We start from the raw sequence: 25,986 nt of genomic DNA, 5'->3' as shown, positions 1-25,986 counted from the left end.
GATGTTCTACGATAATTTGTACTCTAGGGCACAAATTCCTAAAGAGAAAAAAACTACACAAGACACGAAAACGAATGACATATACAGGTTCTGCAATTTTTTATCGCTGTTCTATTTTTAAAGGTACTCTATAAGGCATATACATGTAATTATTACATTGTAAAGACATATAGAACGGATATATGGCAACAGATTCTGGTGTGTGATTCTTAAAACTGTTGGTCAACCTACACGCAACCCTACCAGAGCGGAGATTTGCATTTTGACAAAGCTCTGACAGAAAAACCTGATGGAGCTCCCTATAATATCACACTCAAAGCTGTCATTATGCAACGAGTGTTGTACTGCATGAATTCTGCGACGATTCCTAATAGCTTCCTCATCGGCAGAATGAAAAAGCTGGTGTACTGCGTCTGAAAAGTTTTCCAACGGACAAAGCTCCGCTGCGTGGATGCCTCGAAAGCGGGTGGATGGCTGAGCTTGTTTCGCGGAAACCTGGATGTCCGGCACAGTCACGTGACATGACTTCGTCGCTACGCGCGTGGAGCGAGACACGATAGGGTCTTTCCCCCTCTCTCAACCGCTCGCACTACGACTACGACTGAATCCGCATACTACGTGCCGGCCGCCTCTCCTGCCCGGTCTCGCTCTACGAGCCACTGCCCTTTCCGGGTGGCATTCTACCAGCTTCCCTCCCTGAAGACCAATTGTTTTCACCATTAAAACCGAGAGAAGTTTATTTTGAAGGCTCACGCACGAGTCTTCGGCGGCCTGTTGGGGGGGGGGGGAGCAGCAGTGTTTGCTGGGCGGATTTGCAGTACGGGATGATGTGGCGTTTCTAGCATGTCCTAAACATAGGATATAATAAGCGCGCACCGTAATTGTCATTAATACAGAGAAATACGTATTCCAAACTAATATTTTAGCACCGACAAAACCGAATAGGAAACATGTAACCTGCTCAAACAAATCTTTTTCTTACGCTGTATGGGCCAAAGCAGGGGCAGCACCTACCAACCACGCTCACGAAGCTCGACAACCACCAATCTAAACGCAGATTATTTTATGTCACAGACATTGCAAATCGCAGTCCCAAATGGCTGAAAAACCGCTACTTCGTGTTTCAAAGGCCAAAGGCTTATCTGAACGAATGAAGGCACATTACGAGCGTGCAACATCTTTCATTCCGCTATTTGTTCGGTTTACCTGTAATGTTAAGCATTCCTTTCGTCCATGGTTTTGTTTTTGTACTTGCTTTTACTCTTTCTTTGCTCCTTATTTTTATCAGGGTGTCAAAGCGAAACACCTGTTTGGTTACGGTTTGGGCGAATTCATTCCGTTCCGGTTCAGTTCCGGTTCGAATAAATCACGTAGTGAACTGGTTCACGAACCGGTTGGGAAATTTGAACCGGTTCGAGAATTTATTCAACTCATCGAACCGGTTTGCGAAAAGGTTCAAGCTTCCTCACCTGTTCGATGAGTTGAATTATGAGCAAAGTGTGAACAATGTTTCTTGTTTAAATCGAAAACAACTACAAGAAAAACAAAATGCTTAAAAAAGGCAAGATGCTGAATTTTCCCCATTATTTGGTGCTATTTCGAAGACAACTTTAATCAATCGATCCAGATATCAGGAAAAACAGAAGCAGCGACGATTCAACAGCCACTTTCTCGCCCAGCCCTTATGTCGTCCCAGGGGCTAGATTGCGCTTTTCACAAGAGATAGAACAGGTGCGTTTTGCCGCTATTTTCAATTTTGGTAAAAATATATATTTAGATCATTTCGCGCATGGAATTAGATACACAATTTATCAGCAGAAAAAGGCTTTTATCTGTTAAAAAAATCCGAAGCCGTATCGGGTCACAGCCTCGTTAGACGATTCACACGAAATTCAGTATTTGCACTTCTAAAACGGCAAACTATTGCTGCTATCGTCATAGATTATTTTTTAAATGCGGAGCGTTTCTTAGGCTCGCGATGTCACTCGTTGATGTTGTCGGCGCCGTCCACACGCTCACTGCGCATGCGCGTCGCGTCGAGGCGCAGGTGCGCGTCTCTCCCCCGTACCCTCCTCGCTCTCAACAACAGGTGCGGTGGTGCGGGAGGAGCGCGTGTACCCCGTGTGCTCCGTCCCTCTGAACAACAGCTGCGGCGGTGCGGGGGGAGCGCGTCTGTGCGCGCATGCGTCGTAGCTACCCGTGCGCTGCGTCGCGCTCAACAGTAACGGTGGCAGGGCGTGTACACGTGATAACGGCGTGGTGGGTGCGTGGAAAGTTCGCGCGCTTGTGTACGGAAGTTTGCGCATGCGCGTCTCTCCCCCGTATTCCTCTCCCTCGAACGCGGGCGGTTTGGATATAAGGGGCGGAGCACGCGTTCGGAATTCAGTGAAGGGCGTCTTTGCTTGGCTTTCGCTTGACTTCACGCTTTGCTTGACGGCACCAAGCAATAAAGACAGACTTTAACTTTACACTCCTTGCCTTCGCTTCTCCTTCATTCAATAAATAAGAATAATAAAGACGAAATAACAATTAAGCATTCCCAAACCATACCCAATTACGCAACATTAACGCGATACCCCCACCCCTCTGCGACGCATTTACTCGAGTTCCCCCCGTGGGAAGATGCGGGCGGGTTTTTTTTCGTAAGACATCCAATACTTTCAAATTAGCAATGTATTTTAAAGCGAAGCTTTAGTGTTTTTACTGATGGCGTCAGTAACGCGACGACGTCCTGAAGGCAAGCCAACTTTATCAGACGATGATGATTAATGATCGTGGGTTCAGTGAAACAAAAAAAAAAAATCCCTTGCGCTGGCCGTAATCGAACCTGGTCCCTGGCGTAATGAAGCCGGCGTACATCCGATTGCACCCTTCTTTTTTTGTTATTGCCGGAATTTGACATAAAGCGAGTCATTCAACACAACACATAAGACATGAACACAAAAACCGGCCAGCCGTAACTCCAACTTCGCGTTGTCATTGGATCTCTACTTGTATTATAGTCAGTGATTAAAAAACGTAAACCAATCGGGAACTGATAGAGTTCTTTGCTCCTGAACAAGTTTTGTAACGCTTTCTCCAAGAAAATTCCGCGCCGGGCGAGTAATAGTAATAGTATGAAACTTTAATGAACCTTATAAAGTAGGAGTGGTTTCCTAGTCCGGGAATACAAGTGCTGACCGGGCGACCGAAGCCCTTGATGCCAGTAGTTGCTGGACGTCCAGGTGGTCGCTGGTAATCAGGGTCTCCCACAGCTCATGGAGGGGGAGCGTGAAGGAAAGGGTGGGAGGTCGAGGTTATGCGCTGTTTAATTATATGTGGACTAGTGTGCCAGACTCATGAGTAAAATGTGTATTGGGCGAGAAATTGAGTGGGAGACATGTGGTGTAAGCGAATTGAATGGACGAAGGTATTCGTTTGGATGCGACGAAGAGTCGTTTCTTCTGATTTGGACAGCTTGGAGTGAGGTTGAGGGAATTCGTCGCCATGAAGCCAGACCATGTGTGCACGCAAGATGCTATGGAGGCCGAGAAGCATCACTAAGTCGTAGGGGATCCCTTTCTCATCATTGCTTCATCTCGACGCGGTCGAAACGCAGTCCAAACTCAGACGACAACCAATGAATGCGTCACGAGAAAGCTTCGCCTTCTACCATTGTCGTAGTTAGACGGAGAGTTGCATAATTTTTTTGCTTGCGGGAAAATTGTTTCTAATAAAAGTTACAAACATGGCATTTTCAAACATTGCCAAAATGTCGGGTCCTGTTTCTCTCTTCTAAGCCAGCTAGGAAGCTTTAAGTAACATTCGTGCATTTTTTTTTCTTCTTTGGAACAATTTTCATTGATGTAAAAAAATATGGTTGAATTTTAAAAAAGTGCGGCATTACAGGTAAGTCGGGTATCTTGCTGTAAATTGAAAAGCAATATGACGCAAGGCCTTTTTTGTATTTCCTTCCAAATTATGCGTTTTCTTCCAGTCTGTTCTTTACCACACTTCTCGAAAACATGCTGCAAACCTTGTGTAGTTTACTAGCTACAAAACACGAAATATGACCTTGTTAGCTGAATTGAGGCGACACACTAGAATGTCTTGTAACAAACTTCCGACGACAACGTATACGACGAGAAACGCCCGGCAGAAACTTGCTGCCCTACGCCTCGTAGGAAACCAACTATTATCTTGGGCACCACAGCGCTCGCCACCTTCGATGACTTCGGGGATGATAAGCGTGGTTATGGGAAAAGTTTGGAAAATGAAGGGGTGTCTAGGGTAAAAGTACGCTTGATATTGTTCGAGTGCCGACGGCAGCGAGAAAGAGCAGAAATTTTTCGTTTGTACAATTTCCGTGAAATACCTTAAAATCATGTGATAGGATCTTTCTTTTTGTTTTGAAATCAAGTAGTTTTTTTTTGCAACTAAATTTAATTGTTGGGGGTTCCCAGGCGAAAAATCGTCATAGATTGCTGGAATGTGCCTAGTGGGCCGTACAGAGAGCGAGACACGTGAAGTAGCAGAGGCATAGAAGTGATGCTCGATCAAATTACAAAACAGATCTAACAATGCACACACATCAGTGGAAAGACAATTACAAGTAGAGTTAGACATTTTCCGAAAATGTCCGTGAAAACAACAAATTACCACTCATACACTCGTACAAGTTACAAAAACTTCTGCCGTTGGAAACGCACATGTGCGATAGGACAGCAAGAGAATATTGGCAGACAACAGGAAATCTGCACAATCTCGTCTATGGCGTGGAATGCGTCGATAAAAAAGATACCAGCATCAACAGACCTTCCCAGCGGGCTCGCTCGCTGGGAGGAGGTCCTGCTGCGTAGAATTCAAATTGGGGTGCCCCTCTCTCCTGGGTAACCCGGGAGTGGCCACCGCGATACCATGCCGCGTTTACCCACAACTGCCCCTTCGGCACGGCTCCTGCGGAAGACGCCGACATCGATCACCTGCTATGGGTGTGCCCTTTCTTGACTGCAGCGAGATCCCGACTCCTTCGTGGTACTGGCCTGCATCCTGGGAGACCCCCCGATCTCCAGCGATGGCTGTGGGGGCCCAATCACCGCTGTCCTCTAGAATTACTCCGGGAAACCAGTGCCGACTTGTACCTTTAAGAGTTTAAGCCAAAGGGCACACTATCACAATTAAAAGAATAATACAAAAGGTGCAGTGTACAACAAAAAGTATGACAGATAGTACGAGTTATAAATGAAATAATCGCGCAAATCGCCTTCCAGACAGCATGCAAGCGCCAATACCCATCTCTTCCAGGCTATTTAGAATGCAAGGCATTCGCTGTATTAAAGATTGCAGTAGATAATTCGTGCGCTGTCGTGGAACAAACCACATGTCAGGGGTGCGGGTGCGTGGATCGCTCTCTTGAACTCTAGGGTTAGAAAGAGGTTTTCAGAAACATTGCAAATTTTTATTCGGAAAAGGAAGAATGAAGTAACCTGAAATCAACAGCATATTTCGCACCTGTAATCTGATTTTTCGGAAACTGTCAGGTGAGCGGTTGTGTGTGAGTACGCCACATTTCCTAGGAGAGGAGGGCATTTTCTGTAGCGAAAAATAGAGTTTAAGCTTCCAATAGTAGTGGGGCCCAAAACAAGGGTGCAGTAGTTTATGTGGGACGCGAATAAAGCAGGGATCTGTAATTGAGCTTTTGAAGTGAAGAAACAGCGACATCGCGATAATGCACCTACTGCAGCTGTCAATGACTTGATCAGAAATTCAACATGGCAAGACTACGACAAGGTAGTATCATCCGAGGAATTGTATGCCTGTGGACGATTTCTATTGGCACGTGGCCCTACTGGACGTCGTCATGGGAGTGCGTATGATTATTTTTAGCTTCCTGCGTAAACACAACTGCAAAAAAGGCGCGTTTGATGCTCCGAAGCTACGGCTCTGCTATGAGGCACATCGTATAATGCAGGGCGACAGAAAATTTTTTGGCCACCTGGGAATACCAACACAGGCGTTCTCGTTTTTTGTCTGTACCATGAAAACGGCTGTGGGGGGCGGTGATCGAACATGCATCCTTGTCAGAGGTTTAGTCGAAGCACTCCGGGGGATTGCACTTGTGAAGTATTTACACATTCCATGACTGCAAGAGAGGCCGGAATAAGCAAATTATGAAATGCAACAAGGAGGCATGTTTAGGGCTGGGGTTCACCCTTGCGCACGGCAGCAGTCTTTGCAGGGAGGGAAAGACAATGCCGGAGTTTCATATCGTCTGAAGGATGCCGAAAGTGTGTCTTCCTCAGCCTTGCACACTAGATGCGTTACGGTAAGCAACATATTAATGCAAAATGGTTCGATTCCCTTCCCACGTTGCGACCACAAGCAAAGAGCTGATAGTGTTGTGATATCTCTGAAAGTGAGAAGCTTGTGAGGGTGAGGGAGCCTTTCAATAATAGAAGGAGGGTGCAGGGACAAAAAAAGGAGATGGGGGAAAAGATTACGAAGTTGATCTTGCGTGCTAAAAGCAAAGCCCCAGATGATATTGACGGCGCATTATCCCCAAAGGGTGGCCGAACCGTTCCGTGGGGAACCGATAACCGTTATTCATTTTTTCGGTTCAGTTCAGGTTCCGGTTCAGCGTGGGAAAAAAATAACAATTGACGTTCGGGTTCCGTTCCCCCCCAAAATAGCGGTTCGGTTCTTGTTTTTGGTTCAGTTCTGCACCCTGACTTTTATATACCCTTTATTTCGGTTTCAATACCTCTTTCCCTGTTTCCCATGAGTGGGTTAGCTAACGTACTCTTCTCTGCTCAACGTGCCTCCCTTTCCTTTGCTGTCTTATCCTTCATTTTATCCATAGCTATTTTTCTGCAATCTAAACGCTGGAATCTTTTCTGCATGTTCGAACATTTTGTTGCTTGTGAATGCGGAACTAAAATAAGGACACGGAAGGCATTACGCTTGCCAATTTTCACGTTCTCACCCAAGAAATTTATTCTGAGCAGGAAGTTCTAACAGAAAACAGAAATCTGCACCCATGGGCTTTGGCAGGATTTTGTCTTGAGGGGGGCAGACCCATTGCATTGAGGGGAAAGGAGGACAGGACGAGGGGGCGGGGAAATTGTTCTGTAATGGGGTGGAAGAAGAAAGTGTATGACAGCTGCATCTTACCCATACTCACCTACGGGGCAGAACCTTGGAGGCTCCCTAAGAGGGTTCAACATAAATTGAGGACGACTCAGCGGCCAATGGAACGGAAGATGATAGGGGTAACATTAAGGGAGAAGAGAGCGGAGTGGGTCAGGGAACAAACGCGTGTTAAGGACGTATTAGTAGAACTTAAGAAGAAGAAATGGACGTGGACACGACATGTAATGCGAAGGCACGATAACCGTTGGTCATTAAGGGTAACAGAGTGGATCCCTAGAGAAGGCAAGCGTGGCAGAGGGCGGTAGAAAGTTAGATGGGCAGATGAGATCAAGAAGTTTAAGGGGATAAATTGGTCGCAGTTAGCAAAGGACCGGGGTAATTGGATATTAATGGTCGAGGCCTTCGCCCTGCACTGGGCGTGGATAGGCTGGTGATGATGATGATGATGATGGATTGAAGGGGAGGCAAGTGCCCATTTTGCAACCTCCTGCCGGCGCCCATGTGTCACAGACTTGTGAATGTAGTATAGCTGCAAGCAGGTTATAAATACCAGGTGTTTTCTGGTATGTTGCACAGCATAAGGTAAATTTATTGAATTGTATTTTATCCCTTCTTACGGCCTCAACAAGCGCAGCTATATAACTACAAGCCGAAAATGCCGAAAGAATTCAGCTACCTGCGAATGTTGGGCGGGTATAATCAAGAAAACGTTGCAACAACCTTTCTCCGCCTTTTGGTTCATTCACATACCAGTCAAGCGCATGAGGTTGCGGTTGCGCGTTCTCTTAGAGGAAACGCCACACAATTGAGTGGAGATTGACTAACGAATGTTTATTAGCATCCGCACATAGCAAGATTAGAGCCGTTCTATAAACAGACATTTTCGATTACATGCAGAGCTTATATTCCCCAAAAGCGCAAGAGACATTTGCACACACAAGATAACTTTCACTTGGAGTACGCAAACAACTTTTTTTTATAAGAGGCCTTCGCGTTACTCAGCTGTCAGACACGTTCCACAAAGTTTGTGCATGCCTTCCAGCTCACTTGCCGTTACTGACAGCACCGCTGGTTTCGTGGCGAACTTCGATGGGGATCGGCGTGACCTCATCCTTCTTGTGTGCGTTCTTACGGGGTGCCTCCAAAGCCAGGTAGCCGCCCGGCGTGAGGTGACACTTGACGGTTTCGGGATCGACGTCTTCGGGGAGGACGTAGCGTCGCGTGAACTCTCTCTTCACGTAGCAGCCGTTGTCGTCCGATTTCTCCTCGTGCTTTCCGTGGATAATGACGCAGTTGTCTTGCGTCTTCACCGTCACTTCTTCGGGCGTGAAGTGGCGCGTGTCGACGTTTATGGCGAACTTGTCACCAGTGCAGGCGACCGAGGGGCCGGGTTGCCCCGGGATGGTGCCACTCGACAAGTCCGAGCGTCCCCCGTGGCTCGGCTGGATATAGAAACGCCGGTGAAAGAACGCGGGGTCGACCAGCTCACCGCCGAAGAACGAACAGCCGAAGTCGTCATCGAAGAACCGCCGTGCAAACGCCGGAGCACCCCAGTTGTCTCGATACACAAATGGGAGAAGAGCCATTCTTTCGAAGTCCAAGGGACCACCTCTCGATCAAAGTGTTGCCTCTCTTTGCGAGCTCGAACTCAATACGATAGCGGCGTCCGCTGTTTTATATCCGGCGTCTTCAGCGCGAGGATCATTCGCGAAAATTGCGGCGACGCCGCCAAAAATAGACGCTGCAGGGAAGACGAGAGAGGATTGGTAGAACCGTGTCACGTGAACACCATGACGTGGGGCTATATATGTTTCTTTACCCTGCTAGTGTCGGGCTTGAGTGAGCCGACGTCCACTGCTCCGCGCGAGTGATGCGTGTGGAAGCTGTCTCGCTTCGGGAAAATTCTGGCGCGTTCTTCGTCCAGCGGTGCTTTTCTTTGCATCATTGTGCGCACTCCCCGTCGACACTCAGGGCCTTGCCGGTGCGAGGCGTGCGACTATGGCGCTGTGCAAGCCAACATTACGCACTCGTTCGATTGCGGATAAGCGCTGCAATACGAACCTATCTTGGACGGCCCTGTTTTACAACAGGGTACCCGAACGACTTCACAAGTCATGCGCCACGGTTGTATTGCAAAACACTTCGGTGTGTGCCGGCTCCGAGCAAAACATCTGTATACGCACCTACCTGTATAAAACTGTATACGCGCCTGTATGCCTGTACATCTGTCTACGCACCTACGTTCGTCATGGCACTCCCGTTGTAATAAATATATTAATAACAATAATAAACTACTGTACTACAATTCCTCCTGCGACTACTTCGACTAAAATAATAATATATTTTATTTCACAAAAGTTATACAGAGTACGTTATAGGTCAACCTAGGCCGCTAAGGCTTGTCGCACAGCCCTTGGCAGTCAGTAACGGAGGGAAAAAACGTAGCTCACACAATTGCTAAGATGAGGGACGAAAACCAGGAAAAATACGTAAGAAGAAAAAAATATAATTACAAAAGAAGGCCAAGACAACTAGGCGTGAATGCAAACAGGGGAAAATAGTATTCTAGGCTAAATTCTCAGTAAATCTGAATAATTCAGCCTCAAATACAACTTAAGAGCACATTAAGAGGAAACTGAAAATATTGTTGCATGGTGGTAGAAGTGATGATACCATACATGGTTGATGGGAAGTGCTACTCTATTTACAAAGAGATGCAATGGACGTATTTACAGAATGTGCACGGCGGGCGTAAGATAGCGCGCGCAAAGACACAGCCACTCATTCGTCGTCCTCGTCGTCTTCTGTATTCAACGATGGCATTAGTCAACATTGCCCGCCTATGTGTTCCGTAAGAACATTTTGTTCAGTCCAAGTTAAACGCGGTAAGCCCGTAACAGGGTGCTATTCCAGAAGGCCCGAGATAGCTCACTCCCGAGTTTCTAGCTGCTCGAGTTAACAAAGAATGAATAGTAGAACATCCTATAAAGCCCGATCGACACCACGGAAATCGCGAGGAGCGCACTTGGAATAATTAGCGAGACCAGTTGAGACTGCTCACGTTGCAAAAGCACGGCTTGTGCGACCATCCGCGTGCGGCACCGTCTGGAATCGAGTTGCAATATGCACTACGTTGCGACAAGTGAATAACGCAGCTATTTCTTTAAAACCTCCGGCCTGGCCCCATTCTTCTTTAAAAGCTCCGCCCTCTAAATGCGGCGCAGGCAGCTCCCATTTCCTCTGTGTTCTGTTCTTCCACTGAAATGTGTTTGCTAGGTGTTTTGAGGATGGCTCCAGTGCAGCTCAGCGCAAGCCCTTACCAAGTAAGCGACGCAGTTCACTGTAGCAGAAGAAATGCGCTCTTCTCCCGACTCTGTCATACGCGACCGACTTTGTTTAGGTGCTTACGGCGGGCGTAGCATCAGACATCGCCATAATTTACCGTGTCATCAGCGCGTTCAAATATTTTACGAGGGCGTTTTAGACGTTGAAGGTGAGTCATCTCTCCTCGATTGTGTTTTTGCGGTGCATGAGTATGGCTGCCGTGGGAAAATCTTGTCACTTGGCCACTCCTATCGTTCGGGCTAGAGCGAATTCTTTGTTGGGAGAGAACAGTCCGACAACTGTGGCAGCATCTGACTCTCAGTGGCCTGGGGACTTTGTTTGGGGATTTCGTTTGTTCATTTTTTGCTGCTAAGTGCTACCGGAGCATCAAATGGAAGTGACCTCGGGGCTCCGACGGTACCCCACCGGCGAAGTGGACGCCATGGCAGCAATGGTTGGGTGGGGCTCCGGTCGCTACGCTGCGCACACGAATGGGCTAGATGTGTTTGATTTACACGATAACTCGGAGGAAGCTCGGGATAGATACTGCACGGCCGAGTTGAACTCGTGACTCTCATGGTGGCTCGTTGTTGATGGTTCATTGGCGACTGCTGCGGCATGGTTCATTGTTCACGGTAACCGTAGCAGGAATATATCTACGCCGATAGCATTTTTTCTTTAGCGGCGGAGGAATTTCAAGCCATTTTTAGTCCCCCGAAAGTACTGTGGGTTTGCTGTGCAGCCATCTGGCGTCCCACCCCACTTACGGCGACTTTGAGGCCGCTTTCGCTTCATGAGTGCCGGAGAGCAAGTGTTGTGTGTGCTACGGTTTTACGCGAGGGACACCTTCACGGAAGCGTTGGTAGCGACTGCCCCAGCGACCACCACCAGTCTACAGTCTGTTGGTATGTGCGCAATAGGATTACTACAGACATGTTTTTCGCCTTTTTTAAGGTGGTTCGCCGGACATGCCTTTCGCAGGTGCTTATCCATGCGCTTATTCGTCCTCAGTCAGAGCGTACGCTTCAGTCGCGGCCGCTCGATGGAAAGGAGGTTTCCATCGAGTGGCCGTGCTTCAGTCATCGTCTGCTAGCAAAACTCCAATGTGGCGTTGCATGACCATGCGCTTCATTTATCGTCAGCGCGGCAGACGGTTTCGCTTGAGGGCGTTGCGTGCATCACCATTCTGGCGAAAACGTTACTGGCATGATAGTATATATGATCAATGGCGTGTATGTATTGTCGGAGGTGATATTTACGCATTTAAACGGGTTTTGTCCAGCGTCTTCGTCGTCTAACATGAAGTGGAGCACACAGAGCGTATGAAGGGTAGAGTTGAGACCGAAAAAAACAGCGTTACGGCAGAAGGAGGGTGAAGGAATACAGGGTAATGAGTGGATTGAAGTCCACAAAAAAACGACTGTAGAGAGCTTCGTCGAATAAGAAATGTGAGAAACATTAAGAAATAAAGGAAACAAATTTGAAAAGCAGTGGTTGTTGCTATTACTTTTTTTCGGAGCACATGTCCAGTTGGGTGATGTGCCCGCAATAGGGAGCTTGTACGAGCGAATAGGCCCGGTTTTGAAAATTCACTAAACTGGGAATTAGAAAAGTAAAAGTTGTAGGACAATGCGTGCAGCCTTACTCGTGAACATGATGGCACATGAGAAAGACAGGTGCACACCAGCTGCTCAGAACCCTGATTATAGGCAGGCTGTGGTGTGTGCCAGTCTTCTTGATGTCGAGTTCAATACGAAGTGAAAGAGAAGAAACTGACGAAAACACAGTATAGCAGAAAAGAAGCAGGTCGAAGTAATGCTAAAATTTATGCCGCAAGATAAATAAATGAAAGCAGGACAAACACGCAACTGCAGTATATTAGTTAGGAATTATCGCAAGTACAATGTATCAGTTGTTAATAAGTATCGCCAAGTTTTCGCCTTCAAGCCCCGTAATCCAGCATTAGTGACCCTAAGAAATTTTGTATCGAAAGTGAACGGAGGTTTCGAGAGAGAGAGAGAGAGAAAACGTTTATTTGAGCTTTCTAAAGTGGGAGTGGTTCCCTAGTCCGGGAATCCATCAAGTGAGTCGAGAGCCTTCGCTGTGGATGCCAGGAGCTGCTGGACGTCCAGACGGTCGCTGGTCACCAGGTTCTCCCACAGCTCAGGGGTGGGAAGAGGGGATCGGAGAGGTGGAAACACCGAGCGGCATAACTTTGAATGTGGTTGGTTTCCATCACCTGCTTTCTCTTTTCCAGTTGGCCTTGGTCCCATGATTGTATTGCCCACCACCGACGGCACAAATGGGCAGAAACTGCTTCTTCGGACGGCGCATTTCAAACTAAAAGCTCATATGAACGTATAAAATAAAAAAAATAAATGGACATTGCAGTGAAATACGTATTATTAAAAAAATTACACCATCTTCCCGTAGGGGAACCCTAAGTAGTATGCGAAGCAGCCATGGGGTCGATTCAAGTGCCCATTAGTTTTCAGTTCATCGTTTCGGTGAGGTTGAGGTACGTAGCTACCGTTATATTTACCGTTTGGTTTCCACGGTAACTACCACACTTTTCACTCACCAGAACTACGAATTTGGAGATTGCGTTGACCCTATGGCTGTTTCGCATACTACTCAGGGTTCCCATAAGGGAAGATGGTGTAAATTTATTGGAGGGGGGGCGGGTGTTACAGTGGAGATGCATTAAAGAGAGAGAGCGAGAGACGTTGTACGTGGTATGTTTTTATCTTTAGGCATTATCATCATCATATTCAACATAGGTGACGTCGAGCTGTGGTTGGCGTTTCGCTTTGATTATGACCGCCTTATGATCTGTGAAATGTAAAGTCAAGGGATGTCGTAGTGGATCAACCCTAAAGTTGCTGAAAATGAGGTAGATACACGTTCCCCGGTTGTTGTTGTTAAATCTTTTATTCAAAAAGAAAACGCCGAAGGCCTTGGGGGGGAGTTCGGAGGGGAGGATTCATGGTTGAAGGGGGCTTGTATGAGTTCGTGGTCTTCGGGAGGCGGCATCAGTTTTTCACAGGTAAATTATTCAGCATTTAATGGTTCATTCACTTGTTTAGGCCATCGCTATATAACTCGCGCTAGACCGCTCTTAGTGGCGAACCGTATTATAAGGTTAAGGGTGTGTTTATCTATTGTGAGGGGATCGATACGGGTTGAGGGATCTGGGTTTGGGCAAGTGAAATTCCGGTATCGAGATAATTTAGGGCATATTCAGACCAGGTGGTGCAAATCAGCCGTGACGGCTTGCTGACAGTATGGACATTTTGGGTTGATGGGGGGGTAGTACCATTTGCGAATTGTTTCCGTTGAAAATGATGCATCTGTATAGAATTTGTTAATAAATATTTCTTGGGTTCTTGTAAGGGAAGGTCTGTTGGAAACGTGATCCTTCGGCGTAAGTTGCTTGCGTCGGAGTTTTTTTTTCGTGTTTGTACCGATGTATGCGGATGGCGGGGGGGGGGGGGGGGTACGCTGATGTTTTCGGTCGTGTCCAAGCATTCAGGAAGGTCTGAAGGCTGGGCGACGGCGAAGTCAGCGGAGGATAGGAAAGAGCACGCCTCCTGCGCAGCTTCGTGGGCTGCCTGATTCCCTGGTGCCGCCAAATCATGGCCAGGAGTCCAGTCTATGCGGACTTGAATGCCATGCAGTTGTAGGGTCATTGTTTGCCGGATAATTTGGTTTACGGAAGGGTGCGTTGAAAATGGTCGTCGAAGTTCTTGAAATGCTTCGTAGCAATCGGTTAATATTCTGATCTTTTTTGCTATAGGTTGATGGTGGTCGTACATCAAGTAGTCAAGAGCATGGGTATGGCGAGTAGTTCCGCTTCCGTGGGGGTTACAGGAATTTTGGAGTGTCCGTTTAATATAAAGGTTCGGTCATCTGGGGAAACCCAGGCAGTTCCAACATTTGGTGGTGTCAGGCTGGCATCAGTATGAATGTCGATTTCGTCGGGTTGTTTTGTGCTGAATAGCCTCTGACAACGTTTTTATATAGGAATGGCCGTTGTGCGGGTGATGGGGTGAGTTGTTGTTGGTTCGGTCAGGAGAGGTCGTGGCCACGGAGGAATAGGTATCGGGAAATCAGGTAAGGGGGTGTGATCTTGCTTATCCCAGGCCGTGAGTATGGCACCTTGATGGGTAAGTTTCCGCTTGAAGTTGTATTGGTTGGTTTGCTCTTGAATAATTTTTCAATTGGTGGAAGGGCAGCCGCAGATTGGAGGTTAGAGATTTTTGTATGGCGTGGTAAGCCAGTGATTGTACGAAGAGTCGCATTGTGAAAGACATTAGGAGCGCGTCGTTGGGTACAATTCAATGTGTAAGACTGGGCTCCATATGTAAGAATACCGACTGCAACGGCGCGGGAAAGTGTCTGCACTGCTTTTTGCTTTGCTCCTCCATGCTTATTAGATAGTCTTCGTATGACATGTTGAGTCGAATTCCATTTCTGTTTTAATTTTTGAGCCATATAGTCAGACTACTTTTGTAACCGACGGGGATGCCTAGTAGGCGAATGTGGTCGAGTTTGGCGGTGATAGATGTGGTGCCAACGATGATGCAAGGCGGACTAAAGTCAGGAGCTGGGTTGTGGCCAAAAACTGACAGAAATTCGGTTTTATTAGGGGCTAAGGAAAGCCCGAGATCCGGTAGGGTAGATTCAATTCTTTCTACTGCATTTTGCAGGGCCGTAATTATAGTTCGTTCATTCGGGTAGTCCCTTGACTCGGTCGATATTGTGATATCGTGCACATAAATAGTAAACCTCGCACTAGTGTCTCTTTGAAGGTATCGGGCGATTTTAGTCATGGCTAGATTAAAGAGTGTGGGACTGAGGATCGAGCCTTGAGGAACTCAGCTGTCGAGGTAGAAGGTACGAGGGATCTAACTTCGAAATGTTCCTTGAAGCTTGATGGGGCGGGCTTCTAGGAAGTTTCGGACCCATGTCTGTGCTCGTTGGCTAGGAAAGGCCTTAGCAAGTTTATGGAGGATGGCTCTCTGACTGACACAGTCAAAGGCCTTTCGGAGGTCCAGTGCGAGTACATAGTCCGGGAGTCTCGAACAGCTTGAGCGATTAATTACGCGTCGCAGCAGCCATAGGCTTTCGGTAGTGCCAAGATTCGGGCGGAAACCAGTTTGCCCTGGGTTAAGGTATGGTTCTACATACTCAAGGTAGTGCACTATTCGATTGTTACTGAGTCGTTCGATGAGTTTGCATAGGGCAGGTGTGAGGGAGATTGGCCGAAGATGGGAAAAATCGTTAGGAGAGGTCTGTTTTTTGTTAGGTTTCGGTATGTGATAGATGAGGGATAGCTTGAGATGTGGAGGTACCTGCCGGGTTTCCCAGGAATCGTTGATTTGTTCTAAGAGTTTATATTGTGCTGGTTCTGGAAGGTTGCGGAGGTGGGTCCATTGTATGCCGTCGTGTCCGGGGGCAGACTTCCGTCTACCTTGACGAATAGCTGTAGAAAGTTCAGCGATTGTGAAGGGGTTTTCAAGGTCGGAGCACGGTTCCGGGATCTGGAATTCGGGTAGAGGGGGTGGGAGAGTTAGTGATACGTGTGGAAAGAAGCTTTTGAGCAGCAACTTTTCGGTATCCACGGATTTCGGGCTGCTCAGCATGATAGTGCTAATTATTTGTGTCTTACTGCGTTAATTGTTTCCAAGGCTGCGGTAAAGTTTCCATAAAGAAAAATAACCTGGTGTTTTCCCGAAGGTGTGACACAGATTTACCCAGTTGTCGCTTGGCAGTTCTTTTTGGTATTGGTTAATGAGCTTGAACTGATGTCGGATACGTCGGAGTATGTTGTGCCTTTTTCCAGTAGAGTGGTAGAGCTGGGTGAGGTACTCCATTCGTTTCCAAAGGTTGGCGAGGTGATTGTCAAAGGTAGGGGAATCTTCATCGCATGTAGTAGTATGCAGCAACAGAAGATTTCCGTATAATTTCAGCCATTGCTGCAAGTGATGTAGGGGGATCGTATTGAAGCAGATGATCTCGGAAGGAAGACCAATTAGGGTGGATGGACTGTTTCTTCTTCCGCCCGTCCCGGATTCGTTTACCGCGAAATGTGATGATAATAGGGAAGTGATCACTACCTCACGTTGTAGAGCAGGATACCCATTAATTTGTAAGACCTGGCGAGACCCACGTAAGGTCTGGTGTGGTATCCTTTTTGAGATGGATGTAGACCGATGCGGGTAGGGTATATTGTATTATTGATTAGTTGAAGATTTAGAATTTCAGTATATTCAACCAACTTTGTTCCACGAGCCCAATTTGTTGAGTATCCCCATGCCGTATGATGTGCATTGAAGTCACTCCCGACGAGAATGGTTGTATGTGGATGTGCATTGATAAGGTATTGAAGCCATGTTAAGGGGCCGGTGCCGGTGGAGGCAGAATATGGCTGATAGTAGGCGGACACCAAGACTAACTTTTTAGCATGGGGGTGGCTGGGCGACAATTGCCACAACTTCGTGCATCTTCGAGTTCGAGGCGGGAACCTGTAGTTGTACAGCCGGAATCTTCGCGTCGACCAATATTGCTGCATACCCGGGGGTGGCTCCTTTTCGTGATATGGAGGGATTTACGAAAGCGTTGTAGCCAGAAATTTTCGGGGTATCCAAACTTTCTTGAAGGAGTAGGAAAGCTGGTCTGAGTTGCTTTACTTTACTGGTCAGAATTGTTGTCGCTGAAGAGAAGGTTCGGCAGTTCCACTGTAGGGCTGTGAGGGATGTGGGAGTCATGGTTTGGATCGAGGTTGAACTTTTATTTGGGGCTCGGGGATGGGTTCCGGAGGATGCATTGATTTAAGGACTTCCTGGAGAAGGTCTCTGATTTGGTTGAGTTGACCTTCAAAATATTCGTGCCTGCGAAGGCCATCGTCCAACCGTGCAAGCCGTTCGTGATGGATCTCCGTGCGAATTGTTTGCAACGTCTGGGTCATCTGCGGATCATTTTTGGCCTGAGAGGTAGGGGTTCGCTTAGAGCTGGGGCTGCGGCCGCGAACTGTGAGCGGCGCCACAGATCGTTTTGACGGAAGGTTATTTAGGGGGTTCCGCTTGGGGACATGCGCTCGCTTGAGCTCAGCGATTTCAGCTTTAAGTTGCTGATTTTCAGTTCGAAGAGCATTCAACTGAGCAAGGATGGCGGCGAGTTGTGGATTTTGGTAGGTTGTCCTGGTTGCCTTTCTTGCTTCCTTTAAAGGGGCTGCAAGTGGTGGAAAGTGTATGTCTTTGTTGCTGTTCTCCGGTGGTTGTGGGCTGCTTGTAATCACGGCCCGCCGAGGCTCGCCGCCGCATGGCGCTGCCAACGACGAGGAAACATCGAAGGCGCGTAAAGCATGCTCGTTCCATGCCGGCCCAGGAAGACACCGGCAACACTGTCGCTCAAAACAAACTTCGTAGATGGGGGATCATGCTCCAGTAGATAATATCATAGTTCAATATAATATAAAATGTCTTGAGCCGGTGATGTAGGGAGACGAAATGACAACTGATGGACCGGAAGGGCAACAGAGTGTATAGCGAGAGACCCATCTGTGGAGGAGGAGGAGAAGACCAATACACTCGATGGAGGGATGAAATAAAAAAAGTTGTGGCAAAGGATATAGACGAGCAGCTGAGGACAGGAACAGTTGGAGGTTCACGGGAGAGGCCTTCGTCCTGCAATGAACCTAAGTAGGCTGATGATAATGATGGTGATTAGAAAACTTTGCTTCAAAACATCACAAAAATACACAGAAGAACGGCACATACGCCGGGAACGTTCTCTTCTGGTAGCAACAGTTGACTGTGCAAAAAAAAACGTGGCTGGCAATTATGATACCCCCTAATGCGAAACTTGTGCGCACCTAAACTGAGTCTCAGGAAGCGAACACACACCATGCCTGAGGCAGGACTGACTAGGGGGTCCACTCGAGGGCAGCGTTGGCGAGCCTCTGTGTAGGCGGCGCGAAGTGCGTCTCAGGAACGGAGCGCAAATTGCGTCTTAGGAAGTGAACGCCTTTCATCGTCGCGCGCACGACTCCCCCTCACCCTTTCGTCAATCGTCGCACAGACTAGCGTGTCGTGCAGGCACAGTATGCTCAGGCCTCTAAAGCTTGGACGTTCCCTGGTTTCCCTGAAGGTGGCGTAAAAATAGACGCCCCACGTGACCAAACTTCAGCGCAGTTTTCGACCATCAAGTCCACCAGACGGTGCAACCGTAAGGTTACTTTTGGTAGAGAATACAAAACATTCATTCCGTGACTCAGAGAGGCAACAAAGTTCGCTTACAATGTATTGCTTAAAAATATTATTAACAAGTTCCGCATCAAACATCCGTTGAGCAAAAATGTACGAAACGTTTTACGAACAGCCGACTGGTGCACCACCTCGTTTCTGCATTCGCAACCACAAAGGCGCGCCAATACAAATTGAAACCGTTGCAACAGCCCACCGTTTCTATGTGCCCGGAGCACTGGTTTCGTGACTGTTATTGCTGTTATGTGGTTTTGCGTCCATCAGTTGTTGAGAGGACAGGAAAACACGGGACTTGAGTGCTGGTGGAGTGACAAATGTGCGAAATTCCGCATCGGAGGACAGCTGTCGAGGCCAGAATATTTGAATCTTTCAACAGAAGGTGAGTGTTATGCACTACGCTAGAAAGACGGTGCAAACGAAACCGTGGTCGCCGTCAATACCTCATTTGTGCATGACTTCCACTGGAATAATTTCTTATTACATTATTGAAATATAAAACCTGCATTCCCCGGAGTTTTTGATCAGGGTGCATGCAGATTTAGCAAAAAAAAAACTTGAAAAAAAAGAAAAACCCTTAAGAAACAGCCTCTCAACTCTCCTGGCCGCTGTGGAGCCTTTCGGACTATCTAGAACCCGAAAAGGTGGGGGCGCATTTGCCTGAAAAGGTGTGGCTTATTTCGGATGGGACTTTTGAGGCTACCAAAAGACAGTAATTCGCCCAGGCTTTACCTAAAAGTTGCCTTTCTGTTTCGACGCGTTAGTGAGCATTTAGTCAACAGCGCTTTGCTACAACTAAAGTTTGCCTTCATAGAGACGTGGTGATCCGAGTTAGGTCATACTAGCATGCCTTGTGACAGCTGATGCTTGCGTCATGGTTCACACGCAGTGAACTCAAAAATACTCCGTTATTTTTTTTCAGGGGTCGGTGTTCATTTAGACATTCTGGCTGAACCTTCAACATTGTTGGCGCACGCAACAACTGCACCAAGGACTGGCAGGCCATTTCAACTTTTTGTGCTTGCAAGATATGACAGCCATGCGCCAGACTGGTGTGTTTATGTATATTTAACTTCCACGTATAGTTGTTTCTCTGAATTTGTGTGACACGATTCTCTTAACTATTCGTTCTTCCAATTCAATTTACATGTTTTATTCATTCCTCGTTTTTTTACAGATACAACCAAAGAACAAAGAAGCACACAACAGAGGGTGACCACATCAAGTTCTTAGCACAAGAAAATGTGTTATGTTGGCTGCAGATAAATGTTACAAAGTGCCAGGTATTTTCACCAAATGTTTAAAAGAAGGTCAGCATATATGAATGCGTTCATACATGTGATGTGCATATTTCTGAGTATGAATGGAATAGTTATTCAATTCAAGAACACGATATTAGGTGTCTAAAAATATTTAACTTCGGGCGAGTATTCGGTATACTGCAAATATTGAGACGCATCAAAATGTGCGATGTGATATTGTTACGTAGCTAGCCACTAAGCTCACTCTATCCCCGAAATTCAACGTTTATTAATAAATCACGATGCGTACACATTGGCAAATGTAAGAAAGCAAATGCAGGTTCTGGTTTACTTTCTTCCATTCCCTTTCACTGCTGCTCAAGAGGACTTCACTTTCTCCGTACATTTACAACACTTCGTACAAAAAAACTGCTGTAAGACCAACTGTACAGCTCCTGTTATCAGCCTAAAGCAAGTTCGTGCAAGAAGCTGAGATAAAGTAAACTTTATTGGAGCAGCTCATTTCTGATAGACACTATGCTTCTATGTCTGATGATCGAGTAGGTGTCTCTTTTATTAATAGCTATGTGTGGACCTTGCAGGTGGGCTTTAAACCTTTGCACAGAAAGAAATGTGAGGGGTCAGAGTTTGTCTTGGAGGTCTGGAGATGCAGTAGGCCGGGTTATCGAAAAACAGGGATAAGCGTATGGCAATAGTGAGGACGGAGGAGGTGTGGTGCTTTGTGCCTCAAAGGCAGATTGCTTTAGCGAGTTGGATGGGTTGCCTGCGAATACCTCGCAAGAGATTTTTGTATCGAATATAATAAGGGAGGCCACTGCTACACTCAGTAAGCGTGTAAAAATCCCAGTTCCCTTCAGGGCACAATTTTACATGTAGCCACCGACTGCAAATTGTTGCACAAGTGGGTGAAAACTATTCAATCAATGCATCATGGTGTCACTCTCATAAAGAGTGCACGCAGGCAGGTCTTGTTCTAAATTGTAAGGAATGGGAGATAGTAGATATTATTGGTTGAACCTACACGGAGAATAAGAACTTTAAGTGTACCAAACTGTGCAGTGCAGTCCATGCATTGCAGTGTCAAATCATATTTGTAAGTCTTGATTACTGATGTGCATGGTTCTTTTACATTTATGAATCACTGAAGCATAAAAAGTGCTTTTAAAATTTTACTGTCAATACAGTATAAGGCCATCCACATTACTACTGGCAAAATGCAATATTTCATTTCATTTATTTACACCTGAAAAGGCATTACAGAAGGGAATGCATACAAAAAATAAGACGATGAGAACAAAAAGAATACAAAATTGACAAGGTGAAATTCAACTCACTGCTGTACACGGTGTTAATCAGGGTAATGGAACAAACAATGTGGCTCTTCGACGTGCAAGCGCGAGTCAACACAGGGTGCGTAATACGTTATTTGCAGCTGGGATCTGAAATCATATTTATCCTCTCTTGCTAATGGAAATTAAATTTCATGTCGCATTTTTACTGCGTAAATATGAAGGTAAAATTATTTAGACCGAGCGTGTTTAATTACATTCCATATATCATCAGCAAGTGAAATATTTCATTCATGACTATTAATTACAGCACAAGACTCGTAACCGCCCTAGAGCGTAATAAACAGCTGATACCAACGTTATGTACATCCTATTGTTGAACGGTAAAGCTACTGTTTATGCCAACATCAAGTATAATAATGGGGCATGCAAAAAGCATTACTGTAAATGAACTAGTTAGCAATTTTCACGCAACAGAGCATAACGGAGTACTTTTAAAAATTTCAAATAGTTGGTAAAGAAAGCCAGATAAATATTTGTAACAACGTAGGTGTTTTTTTTCTTTTTCTTGCAACTTGTGATGCTGCTTAGCGCGTGCTTGGGGCCTGTCGCACTCCCCAAACGAGACAGAGAGAAAAACCCCGTGCCTCAAACACTCGCTCACGGATTTTATTTCAATTGCTACGTTCAAATGTACATATGTTCGCAGTAAGCGATAGTGTTCGCAATAACTATCGCTTTGATTCGAGAGAATTTCCAAGCATCTGTGTCCTTCGTCAGTTGTTGCGACGTCCAAAAAAAATACGAGCAGCAGAATATTGGAAGCAATGTGCCCTTTGTTCGAAATCTTAGCGCAAGTGAACGAGTTGTTATGGCAAAAAAAATGTCACAAAAGCGACATACAATCGCAGCGATCGAAATGAAATGTTGCCCTGGCCTCTGTAAACTTGCGGATGTCAATAAACGATTTGTTCTCACTTGCTGCTCACTGTAGTCTGTGCCAGTCGAGGACATCTGGTCACCTGGTGTAACATCACTTCACTAGCGCGGCGCAAGTAAACACGCGCCTAGTGTGCCAGCCGGGAACCAGCAGGAGCAGCGAGCCGGCGGCCGCCGTGCGAGGGCAGCCATGTTATTAAAGATCTCAAGCGGCCTCTGCAAAAAGCATCCGCCATGTTTACAGCGCGTCCTCGGTAGTTCACGACGCCGCCACTACGCCTTTTCTGGCAGTACAGGCAAAGCTAGGCCTTCGCTTCTCCAAAATCCTCCCTTTTGTGTGGTGTGCTCCCTCCCCGGAACCCTTTCGCCGCACTTTTAAAGACGGCAGTCTTTCTTGGGCTACTTCAGTTTAGAAATTTTGTTCTCTCTGTATGTCTGTCTGCCTGCCTGTCTGTGACCCGATTCAGCCACCCGGCCCAACTAAAACAAGGCCTGCGGAATAGTCTTATATAGTCGCAGCTAAATGTGCCCTTCAAAGTCCGGTGTAATGTTCATACTTGTCAATATTGTTGAAGAACAACAAGTCATTACGCAAATATAAGACAACAAAGTAACACAGAAGTGATATTTGCAGCGTTCCTTTATAAAAAATCGTACATGTTCGATTTGTGCGAGATTAAATGCTCCATTAAGTGCAAACAAAAAAAGCCGCCCGCATCTTCCCACGGGGGGAACTCGAGTAAATGCGTCGCATCTACTCCAGTCAAGCAAAGCGTCACGTCAAGCGTAAGCCATGCAAAGACGCCCTTGACTGAATTCCGAACGCGCGCTCCGCCGCTTATATACGTTGAGGGGACTGCGTAAGCCGGTCCCAGTCGACGACGTTGGCGTACTTGTAAAGCGGCGTGGACTCTAGGTGTTTGAGCCAACCGCGGATGTTGCTTGGCCGGAGAACGGCACACCGGTTATATGCGCAGCGCGCCCGAAGGAGAGGAAACCGCGGAAGAGAGAGTACTGCACATGCGCCGGCCCAAGCGCGTCTGCCGCGGCTATGACGCAACGTGCCACGGCTATGACGCAACACAATCCAACACAATCCACTTCAATCCAATCCAATCCAAATCCATATCAAGCCAAGCCAATTCAAGCCAAGCCAAGCCAAGCCAATCCAAGCCAATCCAATGGAATCCAATCCAATGCCCCTCGCGAGAGAGTGTTCGAATCCAATCCAATGCCCCTCGCGAGAGATGTGTTCGCTTTCGCCTCGACTCGACGCGCATGCGCAGTGAGCGTGCGGACTACGGACGCCAACGCGGGTGACATCGTGAGTTACTGAAATGCTCTGCATTTAAAATTCCCTCCGCCGTCGCCTGCTGTCGCCCTCGCCACTATAGCTTCTGGGGGCGGTTTAACAAATCAACCGGCAACAGTCACGAAAGGTTCCAATAGATAGATTCCACGCTCTGCTTGCAACGCACGTGGAGTAGAGAAACGCGGTTCAATAAACGTTGAAGTAGGGCACCTCGATTCACGCGCGTCTTCACCGTACGGCAGCGTTGGCATCGGGTCACCTGGTTTTGAGCAGTGGAACGCGGGAAATTTAAAATGATTTAGGCAAACCTATGCCGTCTTTACCTTGGGAGGAGCGCGACGCAAGAGGAACAACATGAGAGGTGAGCGGTAAAGCGAAGTGAGGCATTTACTTGACAAAAGTCAATAAAGTCTATCGTCTTTTGACGACATTTGCAACAAAAGGAGCAGATACGCGGCCAATTTTGCTCTGCAGTTTTCTTCCTGTCGTCCCTCGCTCGGTTACAACGCCGCCGTCACCGTGCCCGTGGCAGTGCCCGTCGCCATCGCCGCCGCCAAATTGCATAGCGGCAGTGAAAGTGCTTCACACTAAACATTACACAGCAGGTGCGGTGGCACAGCGCAGTGCGTCATTTTCCCTCGTGACACTAGCCATGCTCGCATGTGTTTTTCAACAGTATGCCATGATTTTTACCTTGACAATTTCAGTGCGTATGCTTACCCCCGAGGCCCTTCGTAAAAACCGCAATTATTCATCCAATTAATGATAGTGCTTACTAATTATCAGTGAGCGGTAGCGGGTTTTCTTTTCAGTTGAATCAAGACAGAATTCTCTCACCGCGCGTTGTGAACCGCCTCATTTCGAAGGCCTCCCTCGTTTTCCCTTACAGTTTTACTTCGTATTCGTAAAAATCTTTCGGGATGTCCCCCGTAGTGAGGAGTACGGCTCTCCCTGCTCTCGTTGTTAGGAAGCTTTGCCTTTAGGCTTCCCTTTGTGCTTCGATCATCCCTGCTAGTTAGTTGTGTACACCCAGCTTTTGAAGCTTTTCAGTTGTATCGCTAATAGAGAGACCAAGTACCCTCTTGATGCATTTCCTCATGAGAATGTTGACTTTGACCTCCTCGGTTCCGACCCAGCCTACCGCTGCTGCGAAGTAGTTTACGTGGCCCATAAGGAAGGCGTTTTAAAGTCTTAAGAGTTTCTGTTCCGTTAGGCCTCCTGGTCTGTTTGATACTCGTGCGACGAGTCGAATTGTGTCTTCCGATATCTTGGTGCTTTTCAATCGTTCTCGTATGCTATCCTCAGGATTGTATCATTAGTCCGAGGACCCTCAGTGGGTCTTAGGTCTCAGCTTAGGTACCCCACAATAAATAAAAATATTATCGCGCAGATAAATAAAAATATTGTCGCGTATCTGCTCCTCTCGTTGCAAATGTCGACGAAAGGCGATGATCGACTGGCACCCCTGCCAAGTAAATGCCTCCCTTCTCCTTCCCGCTCACCTCTCATGCTGTTCGTCTCACATTTGGTTCATCCCAAGAAAACACAATAAAGGTTTGCTAAAGTCAATTTAATTTTACCGCATTTCACTGCTTCAGGTAGAGTGTCTCGATGCCAGCGCTGCCGTACGGCGGAGACGTGAGTGAATCGAGGCACACTATTGTAACGTTTATAGAATCTCGTTGGAAACGGAAGGTGGACCCTGCCGAGTGGAACCTAAATTTCATTGATATTGCCATTTGATTTCTTAAATCCCGCCAGGAGGGGGCGCGGGCAACAGCAGGCGACAGATTTCGGCAGCTCATCTGGTATTACAATTGCTAAGTGGTAATAATCATATTAATAGCAATATTTAATCAGCCATTACCTTGTACACCCCCTCTCCCCCAGCACCGCCAACTAAAAAACAATTCCGAAGTTTCTGGTTGTATGTACACTTTTCTAGGAAGAGAGGTAGCTTACTGGGAGCTTACTCATTAGTTGAACGCACCTTTAGAATGCCACGCTATGCCATATTGTTTCTTTGCGTGTTTGAAATGACGTATTGAGCTTAAAAACGGTGCGGGGGTAACTGAGTTCTCCTACGCTTTTTGGAGTGATTGGAGTTTGCTCTAACTTGTGCGCTGTCGCAGCGGACTGGACATATTCAAATGACATTCTTCACCCATTCCTTGCTTTTGTTTCACTTCTGCTAAAGCGCAAGCAATAGTTGACCCATTGTGAAAAAAAGCGGCGCTGTCGAATACAGAAAATTGGCCACCGCTAGGAAGAGCTGTGCGCCTTGGTCACATTTTTCTATCAACAAGACGCGCAATGCTGCAGCATTAAATCGAGAAATGACGATAATCGAGGAAACGTATAGTTCCGGCGTCCAGTGACAGAAATCAAAGGTTCAGTGCCCATTAGCAACAAAACAAAGTTCAAAGCTGGCAAAGCGCAGTCTTTATCTACCGGGGCCGCATGCCGCT

The 25,986-nt window shown here is 46.9% G+C and overlaps 1 protein-coding gene across 1 annotated transcript; it reads right to left on the bottom strand.

Annotated features, from left to right (window-relative positions):
- Positions 1 to 7,944: 7,944 nt before the first annotated feature.
- Positions 7,945 to 8,868, bottom strand: LOC144172266 (alpha-crystallin A chain-like). The gene has a single exon (XM_077701022.1). It carries the CDS (start codon positions 8,712 to 8,714, stop codon positions 8,172 to 8,174), a length of 543 nt encoding a protein of 180 aa, XP_077557148.1. The 5' UTR covers positions 8,715 to 8,868; the 3' UTR covers positions 7,945 to 8,171.
- Between the last annotated feature and the right edge of the window lie 17,118 nt (positions 8,869 to 25,986).

Source organism: Haemaphysalis longicornis, unplaced genomic scaffold (assembly GCF_048455015.1).
Source record: "Haemaphysalis longicornis isolate Haplotype H1 unplaced genomic scaffold, Haemaphysalis longicornis Haplotype H1 scaffold_20, whole genome shotgun sequence".
Taxonomy (NCBI): domain Eukaryota; kingdom Metazoa; phylum Arthropoda; class Arachnida; order Ixodida; family Ixodidae; genus Haemaphysalis; species Haemaphysalis longicornis.
The sequence above is the reverse complement of the archived record's forward strand: the minus strand, read 5'-3'. Positions and strand labels throughout refer to the sequence as shown.

What these genes read in the sequence shown, in the direction of transcription:
- LOC144172266 (XM_077701022.1), bottom strand. Translation starts at nt 8,714, where the DNA reads ATGGCTCTTCTCCCATTTGTGTATCGAGACAACTGGGGTGCTCCGGCG.